The sequence below is a fragment of the Cyprinodon tularosa genome, unplaced genomic scaffold (genome assembly GCF_016077235.1).
Source record: "Cyprinodon tularosa strain WSP-4 unplaced genomic scaffold, ASM1607723v1 ctg207, whole genome shotgun sequence".
NCBI lineage: Eukaryota > Metazoa > Chordata > Actinopteri > Cyprinodontiformes > Cyprinodontidae > Cyprinodon > Cyprinodon tularosa.
The window spans coordinates 691,165-714,298 of NW_024038767.1; the positions used below are offsets into that span (position 1 = coordinate 691,165).

Genomic DNA, 23,134 nt, shown 5'->3' on the forward strand with positions numbered 1-23,134 from the left:
ATGGCAACAGGATTTAGACCCTCTGATGGTAATGGAGAGTTCGTCCAGCTCACTCTACTGCAGTTTAGAAATGGTGAAATATAACGTTGTTTTTCTTGGTCCTTTTACTCTGGATTCCTGCACAGTCTAAACTTTGGAGTTTGAAAAAGAAAACGAGAAGCTTTCAAAGCTTAGTGCTCAACTTTTCTTCTAAACCTATCCTTTCAGGTGCCATCAATTCGATATGAGACAAGGATAAACTGGAATTGCACCCGATTGAACCAAACCGATTCTATCAACAATCGTACATCCTCTACTGGTTTCAAAAGCTGCGTAAAATTTACTCAAACGGCTTGGAAAAACTAAAATTTATTCACCTGCACCTTAAACGGAGAAACTGCTCCGAGGAAGAAGGTGTGATGCAATCAGATTGCCCACCCTTTTATCGCAGAACAGATAAACCTCCTAAGAGTCGACCAAAGCGGGAAGTAACTGATCAAATGTTTGACACTATTTATGAGGAGGAAGCAAACCACTTCATCACACTGTGGGTCAGATTTCTGACGGCGAGGCAGCAAAAATGTACGGATTCATGTGCAGGATTCTCACATTTACTTTTAACTCATTAATGGCGACCACTAGGGGGCAGCAGAAACAACCCACTGGTTCTGTAGATAGAACTAATACTAAAGTTTAAGCAGATTGAACTTGGTTTAATCACACGTGAAAGGAAGGTGGATTTTCTTTCCTAATTTATATATAAGTAGGTTTTCTGCTTTAAAAAGATGTTGATTGATAGCTTGTAGGGGGGGGGGGGGGGCATCTTGAATTTAATTCAAACAAGTAGCTTCCTCTTTCTAGGAGATGATTGAATCCTGCAGCTCCTGACACTGAGGATTGTTCATGAAGTACATGATGTCACCTTTCTGAGGAAACGGGCATCATCGCTTTGCTCTAAAGCAACAGAGCTGGTGGTTAGAAACTGTAGGTACCAACAGCTATGAAGGAAGGTCAATGAGGAGAAATCAACTCAGGTGAATATGACAAGAAGGGAAAATGAAACAGGAAAACAAGGAAGTTTTCCTGGAAGGGAAATTGGCAGAAAGTGTGAGAAACTTTAGATGGGGAAAAAAAGGCAAAGGAAGACAAATTATTAAAAGAAGAGAGGATTAAATGAATAAAGGGTGGAAAATAAGGGCACAAGAAATGAGGCACACAAGGAATTAAGTGGAGGAAGAAGAAAGTAAAAGGAAAGAACCTTGGAGAGAAGTGATGGAAAAACGAGCAAAGAAAGATGAACAGCAGAAGGAAGGAAGGGAGTCCAGAAAGAATGAATGAAAGAAGCTACAGAAATGCACAAGCAAGGAAAGGAAAGATGTTTAACGAATAAAGGACAGAAATAAAGAACGGTGCGAGCATGGGCGTAATTTTGGGGTGGCTGGTGGGGGGACATGTCCCCTGCATTTTTTTTAAACATCTGTTTTGGTCCTCTGCACATGTTACTGTCCAAAAACAATGTTACCCTACAGTACACAAATATTGGTCGAGCACTAGGACCAAGTGGAAAACCGCAGCTCAAACTGAAGCCCACTGGCTGTCACTCCTGAGGAGCTCACTTTACAAACATCTGATGCGCTAATGTGATTGGATGGTCAAACACGCTGAAGTTACACTGGAAAACCTAACTAATAATAAGTTAGAGTATTTACCTTTAATCTGAGTGGGTAAATGAAATGATCTGCCAATGGAATCAGCATTTTTACACTTAAAATAAGATATTAAGATAAAATGCACTTGAAATAAGACGAAGCAATTGTGTCTTCTTATTTTAAATGTAAATTGTCTTGTTCCATTGGCAAAATGTGTCTTTTTCCTTCATAATTCGAGAACAAATGCACTTATTTTAAGATTAAATGACTTATCTAGATTTTGATTCTTTCCAGTGTAGTTATATTAAAAAATACTTGCACCCGCCCCAACACAAATACACACACTTCTGAAATAAAATAAAACTGAAAGAAGAAGGGAAAGGAAGTTTTTTCAGTATTTTCATTCCATTTTATTCTTTTCCATACCTGTCCAGACCTTAGGTTCTGAGTTAAAATCCATTTGGCAACATATCCGGATTTTTCCGATCAATCATTCAGTTCATAATATGGATAAAAAACAAGAAAAAAACTTTTTCCCCTAAAAACGATGAGGGAAAATGTGCTGCAACACATTTCTGTGGTTGAGGGACTCATAGAAGTGGACTCACTCAAACCCCAAACAACATGGATACCAAAATACCCGACTGATCCATATCTAATGATGAACGTCTGCAGAACTTGCTTCTTTTTTAACTAAACATTTCAGTTTGACAGCTGGGTAAAATATCGCAGTATGTAGTAACATGGCAATATCGTCATAATATCGTATTGTGACACATATCGTATCGCAACAAATGCCAAAACTCACCCCTATCCAGACCTGGGGAAAAGAAAATTAAAATCAAATTCTATGAGATTGAATTTTTTTATAAAAACCAAAGGCAGTAGGAAATGTGGACCACTTCCTGCTGCCTAGAACCCGACCGCTTATAACGTGCAACATCTTAGCAGACGCATAATTTCACGCTCTGCAAGGAGGCAAGTTATGTAGTTCACATTATTTTAATGCAGGTCAAGATCCCATTCCTGTCCTCTAGGACGTAATGCAGATGAGCCGGACGTAGCCAGTAATATACCTTCTTCTGAACACGTGTCGTTATGGGATCAATGTACGCTACACTTTACATTCAGGGCCTGAACTGTGAGGGAAGCTTATTCCTTTAAATATCTTCCCACGTCTTTAGATGGTCGCCTCACATGAGCAGCGTTAATGTTTTATGCGGAAGTAATTAGGAATGGTTACCAGAGGGCCATTTCCACCATCAAAGGTCACATCCACAACTGGGAGGAGCCCAGTTTAACCACAGCCTTGGATGGCGTTCAGCTAGAGCAGGGTTTAATCCGCTCTATTGGTTTTTAGAGCGAAACTCTCCTCATCCTCTATCACATCATAGGAAAGAGTGATGCTGAAGACTTTGTGATGTCAGGTGAGGTTTTAGCCGAAGACGTCTGCTCCCTAACCCAAACACGGCTCAGTGGGAGGGACGGCAGCCCATGCAGCAGTAGTCCATACATGGCTCAGCCTTAACAGCTCGGGCAGCTATTGAAGAATTCCCCTTCGGAGATGACTGGAATACCTCTGGAAGCTGCCAGAGACCAAACGCAGCCAGCAGCATCCGCCAATTCCTCTCATGAGCCTGAGAGCCTTCAGAATCAGCAATAGCTCCTCTGCATAACCTGCTCTTCTTTTAAACCATGTATCAGACCTCTGCTGACCTCAAACTCAGAGCTTTTCATCATTTTGTTACAAACTTCTACTTTATTTGGATATTTCATGTTCCAGTTTTTATTTTTGTAGTTACAATAGCAAGTGTTTAAGGCACATCTTTGAGCGCTGCTCACTTTAACACTAAAAATTCTCTCCAGTCTCAGGAAAGTTTCTTATATCAGTTTGACGACTTTGCAACAAACCATTGCATTGATTGGAGATTTTATGTTTTTTAGCCTCTTAATATCCGCTTCATTTTGGGAAATTCTGGCCTATTTTGCAGACCCAAATGGAAAAGCAAATAACTTAGGAACTGTAAGCCCAGATTACATGACATGACACAGCCCAAGCTGCATCAGTTCAAACAAGATGCTGTGTCTATAAAATGAACTTGGTGGTTAAATAGTGGAGAAATAAGCTGAATTGCGTTAAAACAGGTCGCCGGCAACCCGGTGTTAGGCTCCCCCCTATTTTCAGAGTTCAGTCTTCCTTTCATAAACATGACCAACATCCGTGTCTATGGTAAGGAACTGCAAAAACAATCTAGAAATAAGTAAAATTGCCTTAAATTAAGCGCATATATCCTTAATTTTAGTAGGTTAATGGGATGATTTTCCAATGGAATGAGCGTTTTCACTCTTAAAATAAGATAATAGGATAATATGCACTTGAAATAAGACAATGCAATGTTTTATTTTTCTTCTTTTAAATGTAAATTGTCTTGTTCCATTGGCAAAGTGTCTCATTTACCTCCTCAATTCAAGAACAAATGCCCTAATTGAACAAAAAATGACTTATCTAGATTTGTATTTTTTCCAGTGAGAAAACTATTTCCACATCATAATAATGCAAGTATCACCTTCAACCATTTAGTATCAGCTGCAGGGTTTATTGTCGTATAATAAGAGCAGATTTTTCCCTACTTCTACATCTTTGCTGTATCCTCTACCTGTTAAACGGGGGCCATCTTACAGCTTTCCTCCTGCCTCTCTTCCACAAATGTAGAAATAGTTTTCCTGATTCTCCAACCTGAGCTGAGGGTCTCTGCTGTTAAGGTGGGCGGCCATATTCTTCTTGGTTTTTAGTAGCGTCAAAACTCTCCCCAATTTAGAATGATGGATTGAACAGTGGCTGAACATAAATGCAAAGGTTTGCAAAATACAGTTAACCATGAGAGAAACCCCAATAAATGATGTTTGTGTACCCCTAAAATGGGAAAGATCAGCCTGCTGGGAACCAGGACAAGCAGTTCATTTACCTGTTTCATATTTTGCAGCATGGCATAAAAGCCTATTATGTCATTAAACCAGCAGGAGCGTCTATTGGTTGTTCATATCTGACCTTTCATTTTAGATGTGACACTTCGTATTGCCTGTATGCTTTGACTATTCAAATACTAATTCAGCATAAAAAGCTTCTTTATGCTCATCGCTTACCTGAAAACTAATTATTCAAACTATTTATGAGCCTAAAAACAAGGATAGAAGCCATTTGGGGTTTAAAACATCAAAACATTTGAGCTCTTCTCTATAAATGAGTAAAAAAACTTTTAGCTTTCACATCAAAAGGACCATTTGTGACATGCATAACCCTTTATTCTCGTTAAAATCTATTGCTTATAAACAAATTCAACCCTAATTTAAAAATTAATGCAAAGGGAGTTATTAATTTCTCAGTATAATGAATATTCTGTACAGCTAACCAGTTTCCTGAGTGCTCCTAAATGTAACGTTAATGACTCCTTTGTTTTGCAAATGGCTGAGGGCTAATTAGCTAATGGAAGTGTGTGTAATAATCACAGTAGCACAGGCCAAACTCTTACTGATAGACTGATCTCAGCTGCTTTTATTTCCTTCCATCCTGAGGACTGCTGATGTTTTCACTGCTGCTGCTTCCCTCGGCTCTACAGCAGAGCGTGAGCTGGCAGCCTGATCTCCTATCCTGTGACATCACTTTCCCAAACATGCACCACTGGAAGTTTGTCCATATATGGAAGAGCTCCACTTTCTCTTGTCAGGGCTATCCCACTTTTCTGCCCTCTGTGAGAGAGAGACACTGAGAGGAAGAGTCATCTTACCTTACAAGGCAGACAGACCTGGCCATCTCTCTCCACATGCTTACAATAGCTGAGCTTTGACACACCTTTCTGCCAGCGGCTTCATGCAACCTTGTTGCCTCTTAATGGATCCCGGGAGCAAAACTCCACTCATGCTTCTTTATTTTTAGGGCTGAACACTATTTGGGAACTCCTCAATTATGTTGAGATAAAAAAAATATATATTTTATTTGGTGACATTCATATCTATCCTTTAGGAAGATCATCAGTTTGCCTGTTATTTTTAAAGTTTTTGCATCAGGTGTGATTTTACATTATTGAAGACTTTAAAGCTTTGGATGAAAGTTAAGGCTGATCAGTGGATTTTTCCTCAGACGTTTTTTGTAAGACTACTAGAGTCAACTTGGCCCTAAAAAGAAACTATTCAAAATCATTGTGACATGTCTGCTTGGTTCTGCTGAATGAAATGCTAATTCTGAATAGAAAATTGTGAGTGGTTAAGCTCATTCAGAACCTTTGTTATTGTCTGATAGTGCAACTGATGGACAAAAACAAAACAGCGGCTCATTGTGGAAGGAAAATGGTCATGTTTTACCCAGAAAAATCTGAAAAGTGCGGCTTACAGTTTTATTCAGCCTCGTCCCAGATGTTGGAGAAACTACTTCCAGATTGTAAAGAGTCGGCTTAGGTGTCACGGGCATCTGGTAAGTTCAACTTCAACAATGAAACATAAAGGAAGACAGAAAGAAGGGAGGATTCAAATTGAAGGAAGGAAGGAAGGAAGGAAGGAAGGAAGGAAGGAAGGAAGGAAGGAAGGAAGGAAGGAAGGAAGGAAGGAAGGAAGGAAGGAAGGAAGGAAGGAAGGAAGGAAGGAAGGATGAACAATTGGAGAATACCATAATAATCCCAAAAGGAAATTAAGCATTTTACAGTAAATATTAGGGATTTTATCCAGTTTTAATTGTAGCAAGAGGGAAAGAGACAAAGAAAGGATAGAATAAAAAAGGAAGAATAGAAGAATAGACCCAATAGATCAAGAGAGAGAAGAAAAGCAATGAGTGATGCATCAAAAAGAGGCATGACAGCAATTCAGAAATAAGGAATGAAACGTATAGAGGGTGAGAATTAAAACCTTTTCCTTTTTCCCATAGTGACCCTGAACTGGACACTAAAACAAAATAAACAGTATTGTGCGTCAGACTGTGTAAAATCTTTCATAGTCAGTGGTTAGTTTAACCATAACAGTCTGTAAAAAGAACCTTTGCTGACTACTATAATAAAAAACCTTTCCAAGCATCGTTAACTGCTGTAAATATGCCAGCAGGAGTGAAAAGGTTACATTTTAATTCAACTTTGGCATAAAAAAAACAACATAAAATGAAACGTTTCCTTTCTTTTTAGCAGAGTTTGGTTCACCCTGCGCACTCAACCTTGGATATAAAGCCTGGGCGCTGACAGCCACGACAACCAATAGGAGACAAGGGGGGCGGGCTCTATCCCGAGAGCTTATCCAATCAGATTTCAGCAGCCAGTTATCGATTCTAATTTGTCTGGAGCAAAGTTTTTTGCGTGTTTGTCGCTCCTCGAAACAAGACCTGCCTACAGCGGGTAGGAGGGGAACACGGAGAGCAGATAGAGGGAAGGAAGCCGGAGGTTGGACCGTTAATTACAGCCGCACACCGAGGAGCTGCAGAGAAAACATCCGCAGACAGAGCCAGGATCCAGGGACAGGATGGAGCACTGCGACGGAGAGAACGAGTACATGCAGCCGGAGGATGACTGGGACCGGGATATGCTGCTGGATCCAGCCTGGGAGAAGCAGCAGAGGAAGGTGAGACTGCGCTGCGGAAGCAATGCCTCCCTCACACTCACACAAGGTATTGCTGTTGCCACGCAGCAATGCGGGTGCGTTTCTCTGTGGAAGCGAGCAGCTCCCCCCCCCCCACCTGTATGAGCGGCTTTAACAGAACTTTGGTCCTCGAACCTGGGGCCCCTTGGCTCTGCATGGGGAGGGGGGGCAACAGATGTCAGGCACGCGTTGGAGTGGCCCCCCGACCTCCCCACTGTCATCTGCTTAATGATGCGACTTGAATTAGGCCCTAATTATCAACCCATGAACTGTGCGCGCGCTTTATTATCACATTTACGGTAATTATATTCTGGAAGTTAATCTGCAAATAATTTAATCCCAGTTAAACAGTTTCCACTTCAATGAGCTCATTTGCTGTGGCATCCATAGAGCTGTCCTAGCAGATCTTCCCCACGCGTGTCGCAGCCACTACCATTTATTTTCCTCCTTTTCTGAGAATGAATGGTTTGTTAGGAAAAGGGGGAGTTACAAACTTTCCTCCGCTTTGAGGGAAAAAAAAAAGGGCAGAAGGAAAAAAGTGAATGGAATCTGAGTAAGCGCTGCGGTTTGGGTTGGGCCTGCATGGAGCGAGCCTCTGCCCAAACATGGTAATAATCAGCCCCTCAGCAGCAGTTGGAAAAACTTTTCCCCAACTTTCTTTCTTTCTCTTTTTTTTCTGCACACTGGAAGCTGTGAGCTTCCAGTTTCCTGGATTATGTCATCGACAGGCTGCTACCGGTCCTTAAAGGGGAAGTCAGGGAAAGGTGATCCATCAGGTGGACATCATTACCTCCCCTTTAAGAGGCTCCTCAGATCAAGAGGATCACAACCAGGATCATAGATCTGTTTCCAGATCCACAGAACGGTCCCACATTGAATGAACCCACGGCTGATTTATTTTTAATAGTAAACCCACTGGTGTCCTCCTTTAGAACATTCTCTGTAGATTAAATATTTAGTTGCACATTAAGTTTTCCAAATGTCCAAATCCCACACAAACGCATCCACTGGAGCTCAGCGAATTAATTAAATTGTTCCAAAAATGGGGATATAATGCCTTATCCTGCTGAACCAGGATAGAACATAGATCAGAACATAGATCTATGTGATCATAAAGGTAGAGACACAATCTGCTCTCATAACCTCTTAAACAATTGGAACAAAAAGGCCAAAAGTGTGCCAAGAAAATGTCCTTGTCATCATAGCACCAGCCTAAATTTAAAGTAGATTGATTTAAAGAAGCCCCATCATCTGATGCCTATTTAATTCTATTCAGTTTATTTCTATAGCTCCAATCCTCATCATGTCACTTTCCAGTTCACCAGATCATCCAGTCAGATTGATTCAGTTTTCTATTTAAAGAAAACCAGCTGATTGCATCGACTCATTGACTCTTCAGCAATCCCTCACACTAAGCATGCTTGTAGCGACAGTGGAGAGGAAAACCTCCCTTTCAACAGGAAGAAACCTCCAGCAGCATTTAGAGACATTGTTTACAAAAATAAGTCCTATTTATGTTTAAAATCAACCCTATTTCATTAATAAGACACTTATTTCCTGACATATGTTTCCAAAAAGCAGCAGAAATGTTGCTGAAACTAGGGGTGCACCGATTGCAGTTTTCCGGCCGATTTCCGATCACCGATCTTTAAAAAGTCTGACCTGCCGATTCCGATTTTTGGTTAATACCGATTTTATTTTATTTTTTTTGCTATAACCAACGCTGTGTTACAAGATCGTAATTCACTGTCAATATTACAATCTTTTCTTGAAAAACATGCCCTTGAACAATAGCCTTGAACCATTATAAACTTGTTTTAACTGCCCATGAGGTAGAGCCTTGACATAGAAATGAATTGAATAATAAATATTAAATAAAACAAACTTAAGACTACAACATTGGTCTTTTAATTTTTTTACATTTCAAAAAACAAAACTTCAACAAAAGACCAGAAAAAATATGGAATAGCAACTGATTTTAAGACACTCGCGGAGGTAAATAGATCGGTGGTTAAGATCGGTTTCATATGTAAATATCGGCCGATCACCAATCACCCTAAATTAAGGAAATCGGGGCCGATCGATCGGCCGGCCGATTTATCGGTGCACCCCTAGCTGAAACACATTGTCATGCTGCTCCTACGTGGAGGTGACTTGTTTAAAGAAGCTTCTGTAATTTTCTGCCAGCGTCTCTGTCGTCTCAAACCTTCGTATCTTAACCTTTACTTTTAAAGCCGTCTTTGCAAACATTGCTTCTCTGAACTCTCTTCTTTTCCCCGCTGAGGGAGTTTTTGCTTTGATCGGTTTGCTGATGTTCTGAGTTAAATAAAGTTCATGTTTGCTGTTTTGATATAAGTCACTGATACGTGAGCTGATGGTTCGGTTTGAGGAGCTGAGTTCCATCAGCGACTCCTGATTTTGATCTTATGAGGACGTCTTTAATAACACCCTGATCTGATGCCTGCCAAACGACGGGGAAATCCCAACTTTAATGATTTTTATATAAATTCTTACCCAGTGATCCGGAGGCTAGTGCTGAAATTAGGACTCTTCAAGGCAGACATTGTTTTTTTATGCCAGTGCCAGTTTTTATTCACCTGTATTTATTATAGCTTCTGCTTCCTGTTCCCGGCTAACAGGAGTGACACTTGGCAGATGATCTGCAGATGGTATAACGGTTATCTATCAATGATATTCATCGAGTTTTTCTCTGCGTCTGGATACTTGAGTTGAAATGCTTGCAGCTTGTCCCGCCCCTAGCGGAATACCTTCTCCGGTTTAAACCTGCATATTTCTGTGCCTGCACGACGCTGACTGATCTGAGCCAACCATCCAGCAGAAAGCAGGAATGTTTCAGTCATCCAGTCCTCTCCTGCGTGGAGCAGCGATAAAGCCGTAACGATAAAATTAGAACGTGTGCACAATTATCGACTGAGAGGGATGCAGGCTTAAAAACAAACCACCTTAAGTCCTTCCAGGTTTCATTAACGGGCCTCGCTGCAGAAAACCTGAAAGAGTTTCATGTCTGCTGAATCTTTCCCCCATAGCTCAATTTACCTGCATCATTGGTTCCCTTTTCTCTGCATTTGAACATTTATTTTTCTCTAAAAAACACAAAAGAGAAGCGTATGAAGGCTGTGAAGGAAGTAGTACCTTAGTAACGTTATCACATGCAGCTAGAGGTATAACATCTCAGTTCTGCTTTTCTCTGTTGCCTGAAGGAAACTTTTTGAGGAGGCAGCGAGCGGTTTAGAACCGCAGCGACTCCAACTCTGTTTGATGCAGCTACAAACCGCTGTAATAAGGAAGTGAATGCTGGAAAGGTGTGGATTTTTTCTCTTCTGCAGTTTCGTGCACAAAAAAATCCTCAACATGTCAGAGTGTGCTTAAATATTTTGTGTTCCCTTCAAGTCTTAACCTGCCGGGCAGGAATAAAGGCGCTGGATCCGCTTATCTGAGAATCTTAATGTCTCTGCAGACCCACCTACACTCGTTTTAAAGCTGGCTTAAAGCAACAGTCTTTACGTATCTTATAAAACCGTACATTTGGTATTTAGTCTGATTGATTTACTGTGCTGCAGGAAAGGAAAAAAAAATAAATAACCGGCCAAAGATTCCTAGATTCTAAACCTCCATGATGTTTATGCCAACCTCTTTAGAAACCACTGCTATCAGGGGTTTGTGAAAACTGCTGTGGGTGTTTAACATCACTGTGGAAGAATCTGTGATCTACTTTGGGCACGTTGGAGGGTTTTGGAGCCACAGGTGAAGCTGCTGCTGAGCTAAAGGTCATTAACTGATGGACAGAAGATTCCCTGAGCCTTCAAACCACAGAATATAGTCTCAGATATCTCCAGCTTTATAAGCGCCATTTACACCCGCCTTTATAAACCGTGCCGAGAGCGTTCCGAGCACCGTAACCGAGGTAACGGAGTGTAAACTGAACTGGACCGTGCCAGACGCCACCAAGCCGCGCTAATCTAGCACTAGTTCATCAGTAGAGCTCGGCACGGTTCTTTGATAACAAGGAGCGCATGAGCCGACCGCGTCATCTCCTTACAGTCAGCTTCCACTAGTTGGCGGTAATGGACATCAGTAAGTTTCCTGCCACCCGCCATAAAACAGAAGAAGAAGATTAGACTATCGTTGGTCGTATCCACTGTCAAGTAAATTTACCAAAGTCTTGACTTCTTCGCCAACGAAATATCACGATTATAACCGAACATAACTTCCTGAACATTACGGGCGCCGCCATTTTAATTTGTTTGATTTCCTCCTTCGATCCTAGAGAGCAGTATTACCGTAGATCGTCACTAGGAGGCGTGGAACCGGGCTAGCGTGATGTGTAAACCAGCTCTGCACAGTTAACTACGGTGGCCCTGAAGTGCAAACTGCAACTACAAATCTAAAAGCGCAGCTACATTAAGAAAAACACAATTACATGAACCTACCGGAAAAGGTAGGTACCAGTTAGCCTGACGTAGTCCGACTCAATTCTAGTCAGAATGAGTCTGATGCTGCTCCATAGAGCTGTGATTATGGGGCGTGTTTCGAACGAACCAGGAAAAAAAATGCCTCTGCACTCAATTGGATAGACCTACAACCAATAAGAGCAACGGAGTGCGTGACGTATGTTAAGCGAGGCATAGTTGTTGTCCACAAAAATCAAAGCGTGCAGTTGCACGCCTAGAATAAGAAGATGAGACTTGATGGCATTTCTCTGTTCCTCTTTTAAAATTAATTTGCTGTCGATATCTTCTAGAACAGACCTAATAGCAGAATCTACTCACCTCAACTCTCCAGCGGCAGCCATTGTTGTTGTCACCCAAGCGCGCTTTGGTCACGTGGTTGATTACGTTACTGTTGATCAACTGTCCATCATCGTATAAAGCCCGCCCTGACAATTTGATTGGATCGCCTGACAGTGGGCGATAATACTCGCGCTACTATGGAGCAATGCCAGACCGAACTTCCCCGACCTCAAACTTTGTGGGCGGGACTAAGTTCGGAATGGCACCCAGGCTAGGTACCAGTGGGAAACATGAGACATCGCTGATTGGACGACGGCGTCGTTTGACCCTTGAACCGGAAGTTGCGTCGTCTGAACAGTCCAGCTTCTTTTAAGTGTGTCTTCAGTGTACGCAAACTAACTGAAATTTGGTGATTAGTCTTGAGCATATCCAGTATCACCTCGTACGTATGTCCTGATTCAAAATATTCCTGGATAACGGCAGCTATGTTTGGGGCGCCGACAATATCCATGTTTTCAAAAGCCGCAGCAGGCAGAATGACTTCCGGTTCAAGGGTCAAACGGCGCCGTCGTCCAATCAGCGATGTCTCATGTTTCCCACTGGTACCTACCTTTTCCGGTAGGTTCATGTAGTTGTGATTTCCTTAATGTAGTTGCGCTTTTAGATTTGTAGTTTTAGTTTGCACTTCAGGGCCACCGTAGTTAACTGATCCCAGCTTGGCACAGAGTTTTATTTGGGGGATTTATATATTCTACAAGTCTGGCAAAATATGTGTTTGGGGGTATTGCTGGTTTAACGTTGTTTTACAATTAACTTGTGATTTTACAAGAGCTGTAATTGTGCATAATATATGCAGAGTGTAGTTGGATAATATCACCTTTATTTATAAAGTGCTTTTTGTATTTTCTCAGGTTATCTTTGTCTGATATTTAAATTGGTTTGATTATCTGAAATATGACAGTAAAGCAATAACCCAGCAGCAAAATATTCCTGTTTCTATTTAGATTTTTCTTTTCCTGACTGAAAGGAAGAGTTCAGGTGTTTACTGCAGCTGTTAATTTGCAGAGGTTTTGTCCTTATAAGGAGAGGACTTTAGCAGCACCTTCCACCGTCCCTCCCTATAAACCTCCCGCCCCCTACTTCCCATCTCCCACACCCTAACTCTGTGTTTCCACACCGACATTCCCCAACTCTGCTGCAAGTCAGGTCACAGATAAGAGAAGCTGAGACCAAGTTCAGACCAAGTTCTTGGATTACTAATATAGGAGATATCATTGATCATTATTGGGCTTTTGGTAAATTCATTTTCTGCAATTTTAACATCGAAGCCTTTTGATTCACTCTATAGAGATAATCACTCACTATGAACTTATATATTGTTTTATTTAATAATTTTTTATTTGCATTTCCAAATAGTTAGTGATGCAAGTGAAAGGAACAATTTTGAATGATGCAATTACAATTTTCATATCAAAATACACAATATATAAACCTAAAAACTGGCCATAACAGATTCCTGCACAAACTTGTATTTATTTTTTCATGTTTATAAATCTCCAATATAACATTTTATAAAAAAAAAACAATAAAACATGGAATGTCAGTTAGTGGCAAAATAAGATAATATTTTAGTTGTTTTATTTTCTAAGCAAGTTTGAAAGCTAATTGAACGTCATAATGTTGTGATCATCGGGTCATGTTTCCATGGCAGCAGTAGGAGCAGACGAATTATTTTCTTTCCTCATTCAAAGTTGTCGCCTCTTTAATATTCTGCATTTTCTTTACCTTTATATTTATACACAGACGATGACAAAGCTGATATTTTTAGTAAATGAAAGTCGGGCGTGTTTAATTGTAGATTATCCGTCTTGTACCAAATAAAATTTTATTAAAGTTTGCATTTTGATAGGAAAAAAAAAATCACCGTCTTAAAAAGCTAAAAGCGGCTTCCTTTAACAGCTGATTGATTATAACCTTAGGAAGCAACGGAGAAACAGAGGCTGAACTCTAAAATAAAAAAGGAGCCTGTTTTTATTTCAGGAATGTTGAAATGACACAATCATTGTCCAGGAAACTGACTCGGCACATGAACGACTGACAGAGTGACGCATCAATTCTAGTAAAGAACCCAAAAGGAGTTGCAGGCTTTGTCCTGCAGTGACATCTGTTTGCTAGATTGCATAATAGGATGTGTAATATAGGCTCTTCCAGTCATCAAGCGACCCCCCAGTTTGCATTTCGAAACCTTTTTTTCACTAAAGAAGGTCAGAAAGGCGGTGACACAGCAGGAAACTTCAACTTTCTGCTTTACAACGATGACATTGTGTTTTTTTTCCTATCCACAGCTGATTACTGAGCCACTGTTACCTAGAAATGCATCTGATTAAATGATTTATGTGAACAGATCATGCTTTTTATCATTTTTTATCTTCCAGGGTCATATTGCTTGAGAGATCAAATGGTCAGAGAAAACAGGGACTTAATTCTGATATGGAATGATGTGGAACTTTTTAACATATTCGCTGCTGTAAGGTAAATAACAGATAACGTAGGTCAAAAATGGACGTTCAAATCTACATGAGTGAAAAGTTAAATTATTGCAGCTCTATGATGTGGAAATCAGAATAGCTTTTTTGGCAATGAAATCGTGGTATTTTAACAGTTTGAGGACGCAGAGTATTTGAAGAACAAAATAAGAGCGTATTTGGAAATGGAAAAGGTGGGAAATCTAGTTCTGGAATATTGATCACCATGTTGTAATTTGCTTTGAGTGGAAATGTGAATCAGACCATTTGTTCTGCTTTTATTTGACTCATCCATTTGTTTTTCTCTGTTTCATGGGTGGCCCTCACAGCAAACTATCTAACAAATCCTTCCTTTAAATAACTCATTTAAAATCTTGAGTAGTTCTTAAATGAAGCAGCCCCCACTCAGATGGAAAGATACAAAGCATATGCCAACTTTAGCGCTGCTGGCAGCTTACAAATGATTTGTTTCTGCCACCAAGTGATTTCAAAGTGTTGAATTATTCTCATTATCTGCATCATTAATCGTCTCTGATGGAAATCAGACAGAATTGGGTTAGAAAGACGGGAAAGATGTGCTACGATGTGAAGGAGAGGAATCGAGCCAGATACCTGCTCCTGAAGGACTGTTGTTGGCTAGTATGACCAGTTATGGTTAACCCTTTATTCATGCTCTGTGACAGAGGTTAGATGCTCTGAACAAAGAAAAAGAGGAACTCTATCTAGTTCATCCCTTCTGTTAGTAGGGCTGCAACTAACGATTATTTTAAAAATCGATGAATCGGACGATTTTTTTTTCGATTAATCGATGAATCGGACAAAAAATATTTTTTATATTAACCTCTTTATTCCGTAATAAACATTTTAGACAGAACAAACAAGCACACAAGTACAGGTTGCTCATTAACTGTACTGGTGCAATATGAAAAATAAATGTTTGTGTTAAAACTACGCAAACTTACATGAGAAATGTAGCTGTACATCCACAAAATATAGGCTACTTTGTTTCATAAAGCGCAAAAATGACATTTTTGTTTTTAAAAGCCCCTAAGGGGTTCAAACAATAGGCCCCCCCATTTCAACAAATGAGTTTTTTTTAGACTAGAAGAGTTCTGCCTTTTAAGACAGGAAAGTACAGCAGTTAAAGTTGCTACTTGAGAAAATACTGAACCATAGAGATAAAAATAGCCCTGTGATTCAAATTATAAATTGTATTTGGAATAAAAATGAGAGAACTAGGGGTGCTAAAAAACACATCCTCCAAAGACAGATATTTACATGGGAATGTGGCAGATAATTAATTGACATATTACTGATCTTGCTGGATTTTATTCTGCTTTACTTCCATAAATTGCAGGATCTTCTTTACTTTATCTTCGCCAGAAGATTTAAACTTTAAAAGCCTTGCCCTCATAATTTGTAAGTTAATTTATTTATAAAGAAAATATAAACGCTGCTTAAGCTAATTCAAATGAAATTAAAAGTAAAATAAGTAGCCAACCTTATCACTGTCTGTAACCTACTAACACGGTAAGGAAAGCATCAGATGAGCTACCTGAGAAACTAACGTAACGTTTCCCCACTTTAAAACCAAACAAACATGGTGGTTCCGTGCCATGTTAATTTCTTTTGAAAAAAGTTGCATGTTATCATTTTTTTTCGCTTTACAAAGTGCAGGCTATTTTAATTATTGTGATCAATTTGCGCCGTCAATCCCGGCGCATGCGCGCTTCATTTGCAGTCTGGAAGCTGAGGCTCTGACTGCAGCGCTGAGAGGGACTCCTGCGGGAAAACGCGGTTGGGGTGGGGGAGGCGCCCCACGGCAGAGTAGGAATGATACATGCTTTCACGTAAGAGTCTCTAAAAGCCGCCAGTGACACAGAAAAAAGTCGCCAGATTTGTCGCTAGTCGCTTTTTTGAAAAATAGTCGCTGGAGGGGTCTGAAAAGTCGCTGAGTTGGCAACACTGCACCTGCGGCGCCGACTCGCTCTGCCGTATTTTTTTCTCTTCCTCTTTCAGTCAAGAGGCAGTGATGACGGCGCGGCGGATGACGCAATAATCGCGCGACACAACTAATCGATGATGAAATTCGTTGCCAACGCTTTTAAAAGTCGATTTTTATCGATTTTATCGATTCGTTGTTGCAGCCCTATCTGTTAGTATAGAGAGCTCCGTCAGTGACAGACTGCTGCACCTTAAATGCACCAGGGAGCGTTATCACAGATCCTTCCAGGGCTCTCCCGGGGGAAGTCGTTTTTATTGTTGGGAGAGAACAAATTTCATTGCATTTGCCCGCCGGGCAATGATCGCAAAAAAAGAATTATGTATCACTCAAAATTACTTTAAAATCAAAGACATTCGATGAAAACGACCCAGAAGCGTTGCCGGCGCCATTTTTGTTGTTTTGTACACATCCTCGCGTGATTTGAAAAAGTCGGGTGATTTTCTGCCAGATGGCGTGATTTTTGTCCCCCTAGCGGTAATTTTGGTCTAGTTACCAAAACGACAAACTGCTGCATTTATTTTGTCAGGGAAAACTAATCCTGAGTCCGTTAAAAGTCAGGGAATTCTGAAATGATGTCAGACTGTGGAAACCCTGAATAAAATAACTATGTTTAATGATTCTCTAGAAAAGTCACATTATCTTAATAGTATTATCTTGTATAAACATACCGTGAATCTAAAATAAAAGTTATTCATTTGTGACATTGACTTCTGTCTTGTGATATATCTTAAGTTTTTAACCTGTCAAGTTTTATTTTTATTTTTAACTTTACATTTTTCCAAGCACACAACAGTTTAAAGCAAAGTTTAGTTTGAAAAGAATGAGCAGGAAGGATTGAAAAGCATGTTAACACGGTAATGTAGGCTTGAGTTCATTATCTGACGCATGCAGATACACACCAGGAACCTGGAAACTTAAAAAATACTGAATTACAAAAAACATTTAAAAAACAAACATGTTTCATTGATATATATATATATACAAAAATGAATATTAGGAACTATATTTATCAAACATTATACTGGGCAAGGAAAAATAGTTTCTGGGCAAATGAAATGTGAAAGTCAGTTGCCCGAACCACCATTTTTCCCATCAACCTCAACCAGTTCTTCCATTCATGATGATTCTGCTCAGTTTCTACCTTTAGTCAGTTAAATAACCTGCTGCTGTCATTCTGCACATCTCTGATGTTGCTGCTATTTTCAAATATCCATTACTGTAAAAATGTCCATAGCTGCATATTAGTTATTAATTCTCCAGGTCACAGTTTGATACTGTTTAAATTAGGGATGCAGGATATTGGGATTCTGGCTGATATGCCGATATTTTAAAACTCATGTAGCCGATAACCGATATCGATACCGATGTTAAAGCTGGACAAAAATAAGTAGTCATTGAAAATAGCAGTTTTGTTATCCATTTCTGACACTTTGAAAAACAATAAACTCAAATATATTTTCATATGCTGATATCAAATAGATTTTTAAAAACGCGGTATCGATCTATTTTACTTTTTAAAATCTGGTGAAATGTCATCGTTCTGTTACAAACTCTCGTGATATTTTGCAAATTCTTGAGATTTTGTTAGTAAAATAGATCGATACCGCGTCAATATATCAACATATAAAAATATGGCAACATTTGGTGAATTTTCGGGGGATTTCGTAGCATAACGATGACATATAGCAATATTTCATTAGTAAAAGAGATTGATATGGTGTTTTTAAAGGGCAATATATCAGCATATGAAGATATTGGGAAATTTTAATGGATCAATATTTTTCCCCTCGTCTTTAGAAGTTTTTAAGTCTGTAAAAAAGACGTTTTTGAGGAAGAAGAAGAAGTAATTTTTTATTTTATTTTTTTTTACTTTAGAAACTCAGAAGCTGATCAAATATCGGGTTAAATATCGGTGGGGTGGCCGATGTCCGATACTCAGTTTTAAGGCCGATACCGATAGGGGGCCGATTATATCGTGCATCCCTAGTTTAAACACTTTACAGTATTTTATTGTTTATCTTTTAACTCTTCACTATTATGTTATTCTCATACATTTTTCTGTGGTCCATATTTTTGTGACCATTTTTATTTCTATAATCCTCTTGCTTCTGTAAACACCAGAATTTCCCCATGTGGGACAATAAAGGGATTTTCTATTCTATTCTATTCTATTCTATTCTATTCTATTCTATTCTATTCTATTCTATTATCTCACTGCTCTCTGACACGTCCAATGTTTTTTTTTTTTTACTATATCTGTAACTATATCACCTTTCTGTGCTTCCTCGGTGCCAAAGCGTATTATTGTTGTTGGCACAAAATTGTGAATTTAATGATTGGAAAAAGATCAGATTGTGTTTTTTCCAGTCCCCTGTCATGACCAATCAGAGTATTGTATGATTTCTGTTACCAGATAAACTTTTGGATGATGTGTTAAAGGATGCCAACCTGTGCCTAATCCAGCTTGCATAACGAACCCCGTCTGTTCTGGAGGTTAGTTCTGCTGAGCTTTAGTTTAAAAGCCTGGAAAGTGATCAGAGCTGCGGATGAGACTGAGCAGAGATCCTTCATAGCTGCTTTGATCCACATGCTGAAGAATGGTGGGATGGAGTTTAAGAACAATAGATTTGATTGTTTTTCAGATGATATTTATTAATGGCTTGATTGATTTGACTATGTGGGTGATTTTAAATTTTATTGCCTGATAATGATGCTCAGTTTTATCATAAACCTGCCGCTGATTAAGAAATCTTTCAAAAGTTGAGCCATCTGAAAAACTCATTAGACACGTATCCATTAAGAGTTAAACTGCACAAATTGTAATTGCAAAAATAAATTCGCCAAGTGGAAATGTTGCAGTTTAAATGCTGAAGTTTTTAAACTTGCGCTTTGATGGAGAGTTTTTCGGTCGTATGGAAATTTATTTTGTAAAACTGTAATGGAAACACTTTATTTCGCATCACTAAGGGTTACGTGACAAAGAAAACTAAAATTAGTGGGAGGATGATGGGCCCCCACTGAAGCTGGGGCTGAAATATGGAAATACTTCATCGCTTTACATCCAAATTGTCACCTAAATAAACGGATTCATGTGCAATTTTAATTGCATTTGTTTAGTTTTTTTAATGGTAATACCTAATTTGTGAAACTTAGCAGAAATTTAGCAGAATATTGACAGTTTTTTTGCTTATCTCTAATGGAACCACAACTATTGTCTCCTTCTAGAAGAAGCCTTTAGTATTTTGGCTGAATCCCATCCCTGGATAGGATCCTTATTATGTTTCCAGAAGGTGAAAAGTTCCCTTAATAAACCTCATTGCCAAGCCTGCGTTTATAGAAAACCACTATTTAGAAAGTCAAATGTGAGCAATTACCCCGTTCTTATCTGAACAGCTTCAGATGCCAGGACCCTGATGCAAATTCTTGCATTGCTTATGTTCTCAGGCTCAGGGCCCAATTTTAGTCCTTTATCAGTTTCCAAGCCGAGTTGGTGAAATGTAGAGGAATAAATAAAGCAGTTTGTCTCATAAAGGCCTGGCTTTGCTGTACATTTACAAAGACGTCGGACTGGGATCCTTTAGATAAGTCGTTGGTCTTAAGATGTGGGTTCAAGGTTCATTTCCAGTGGCGCTAAAAGGGGACAAAAATGGGAGAAAAAGGCTCGATGCTCATCATGGTTAACGATGGTTCACACGTTGAGTCACATGTTTTAAATGGTGTAAAAACAGGCAGCAGCTTTAGAGGTGATCTGCCTGCATGTTTCCAAGGAATGTAACGGTATACATGGGAAGGATGGAGTCCAGCCGCTCCACCGCTAATGCTATTAATCAAACCCCATGCATTCTGGAGTGCATGTGCTCGCTGCAAAGCTTCGCTTTGAAGCTAAAGGGAGGCTGGGGGGGGGGGTTTGTACAGTACTTGGAGAGTTTGTGAACACGTGAGAGTATTAGCTGGGAGCCTTCTCACAGCAGCAGCTGCTTTATGTAGGAAGAAAGGTTTTAGGTAAACGCACACCGCGGTAAAAGGCAGACAGACGGCACACCTTTCCATTCAGTTACTGTATGGCTGCAGGTCAGAGCGAAGAAAGGAGAGGAGAGCTTTCAGGTCTCTGCACAAAGGAAGTCAATAATTTATCATCACCATCCAACCTGGTGTGTTGCATATCCAAATGCTCTCCTTCTATAGACACCTGGAGGATGTTTAACCTGCGTTATCTACCTTTACCAGCCCTGTTACTTCAGTATCTACAGAAAAGCAGCTCAGGCACTTTAGATTTTCACTTTAGAGACAATGCTGCTGCTAATTTTATTGCTAACAACCTAATGCAGCTGTTATCAGACACTCTGCATGGAAATGAACCGTAATCATTTCCAGCACGGCTCTACAGTCTGGCTTTCAAGAATAAAATGAAAACAGAAGCTGCAGTCCAAAATGGCCTAAAGGACGTATTTATACAGATTTTTAACTTGTCAATTATGTTCTGGCCTGAAAGGATCGTTTTCAGCTTAAAAAGGAAAAAGTATGAAAAATTTCCAACTTTGTTTCCAAGTTTAAAGAGGTTTTGCTTCCCATCCAGGAAGCTTTTCTATTCAAAATGTCAGAATATAATAGAATGTCAGTATAAAACCTGCAACTCAACACAATTCCTGACATTTTTAATTGGAGCGGATTGTTTTTCTAACGTTTTTTGGAACGACTCTGACCTGGCTGATGGAGAATCTTCACCAGCAAGTTAGGAGTAGTTTTTTTCCGTTGTTTATGAAGACCTGAAACTACATGACCATCATGATTAATCGATTATTGAAATAATCGTGAACTAATTTAATCGATTAATCGTTAACTGGAGTATAGAGACTGGCAAACATTCTAGGGATGCACGATATAATCGGCCCCCTATCCGTATCGGCCTTAAAACTGAATATCGGACATCGGCCACCCCACCGATATTTAACCCGATATTTGATCAGCTTCTGAGTTTCTAAAGTCTTAAAAAAAAATAAAACATACTTCTTCTTCCTCAAAAACTTCTTTTTTACAGACTTAAAAACTTCTAAAGACGAGGGAAAAAATATTGATCCATTAAAATATCCCAATATCTTCATATGCTTATATATTGCCATTTAAAAACACCATATCAATCTCTTTTACTAATGAAATATTGCTATATGTCATCGTTATGCTACGAAATCCCCCGAAAATTCACCAAATGTTGCCATATTTTTATATGTTGATATATTGACGCGGTATCGATCTATTTTACTAACAAAATCTCACAAGAATTTGCAAAATATCACGAGAGTTTTTAACAGAACGATGAAATTTCACCAGATCTTCAAAGTAAAATAGATCGATACCGCGTTTTTAAAAATCTATTTGATATCAGCATATGAAAATATATTTGAGTATATTATTTTTCAAAGTGTCAGAAATGGATAACAAAACTGCTATTTTCAATGACTACTTATTTTTGTCCAGCTTTAACATCGGTATCGATATCGGTTATCGGCTACATGAGTTTTAAAATATCGGCATATCGGCCAAAATCCCAATATCCTGCATCCCTAAAACATTCTTTTTGCTGACAGATAATCTACTTAGAGCAATAATTATACCAAGATTGTAAAAAAAGGTGTAAATATTTTGCATTTAAGATAAAAAAATATCTTTCATCAGTCATTATGCTCTATGCAGAACTTCTCAAGTGGAAAAGTTTTAGTTTCACCTGCTTTGATTTCATAGAACGTCTTCTTTAAGGAACCTTTTGCTGTCCGATTATTAATCCATTAATTGAAAAAATAATCAACAGATTAAGTGATTTGCAAACTAATCATTAGCCGCAGCCCCACCTTTTTTAACGACGCTTCATGGTGCACCTGAATCAAACACAGGGTTTGGATCGTTACTTTGATGATGAAGGCTATAGAGTCAAAATGGCGGCAGTGGTCCGATGCTCCATCATTCATTTTTTCGCTGGAAGATTCTGATATGTTAAAGATTTTTGTAGGAAGATTTAAAATCTCTCTGGCTTTAAAATGAGAAAATTTTGGGATTTAATTAGTTTATTCAGTTTATTGCTAGACTAAAGCAATCACACAGTCTATTTATCGAACCTCAGAGGCTAAAAACAGCTGTGGTTGATCTCACATCGGGAGGTTTGTCGATTTAAATTTAATTTGAGATAGAATTTGAATTTCTTCCCTGGATTTTTGTTGCAGACTAACAGGCGCAAATTAGGGGAGAAATGCTGACTGAGAAATAACTGGCAAGCTTTCTTTGCAATGGGTGGGTAGTTGGGTTTTTGCTGGAAAAAGCAAAAGAAAAAATGTTGCCCCTTTTTTCAGCGTCTGCATGTTAAAATCCCTCCAGCCTTATCAGGAAGCCAGCTTTATGCTGCAGCGCAGAGTGGTGTGCACTTTTTATTTGCTTTGCCTCGTAAATGGCCGACCGCAGCATTGGAACAATGCAGACAGGATTTGTCTTTCAGGTTTATTTACACTGAGGGCAATTAAGCCAAATTCAGACTGAGTTCAGCTCAGCCAGCCTAGGTGGTCAGAAGGAGATAAGCAGGAAAAGTAAATATCCTGAGGTTAAAGCTACGGTGTGCCGAGGTGT

General features: G+C 39.4%; 1 protein-coding gene across 5 annotated transcripts in view; it reads left to right on the top strand.

Moving 5' to 3' along the window:
• The first annotated feature begins 6,940 nt into the window (after positions 1–6,940).
• The window catches only part of actn1 (actinin, alpha 1), a 76,893-nt gene continuing 60,699 nt past the window's right edge, over positions 6,941–23,134 (top strand). For 4 of the 5 annotated variants that reach the window (XM_038285137.1, XM_038285138.1, XM_038285139.1 and 1 more), the window contains exon 1: positions 6,942–7,223. In XM_038285137.1, the coding sequence (XP_038141065.1) occupies positions 7,125–7,223 (99 nt within the window). In that variant the 5' untranslated portion in view covers positions 6,942–7,124. Of the gene's footprint in view, positions 7,224–23,134 lie in introns of all 5 variants that reach the window. The other variant, XM_038285141.1, reaches the window with a different exon arrangement.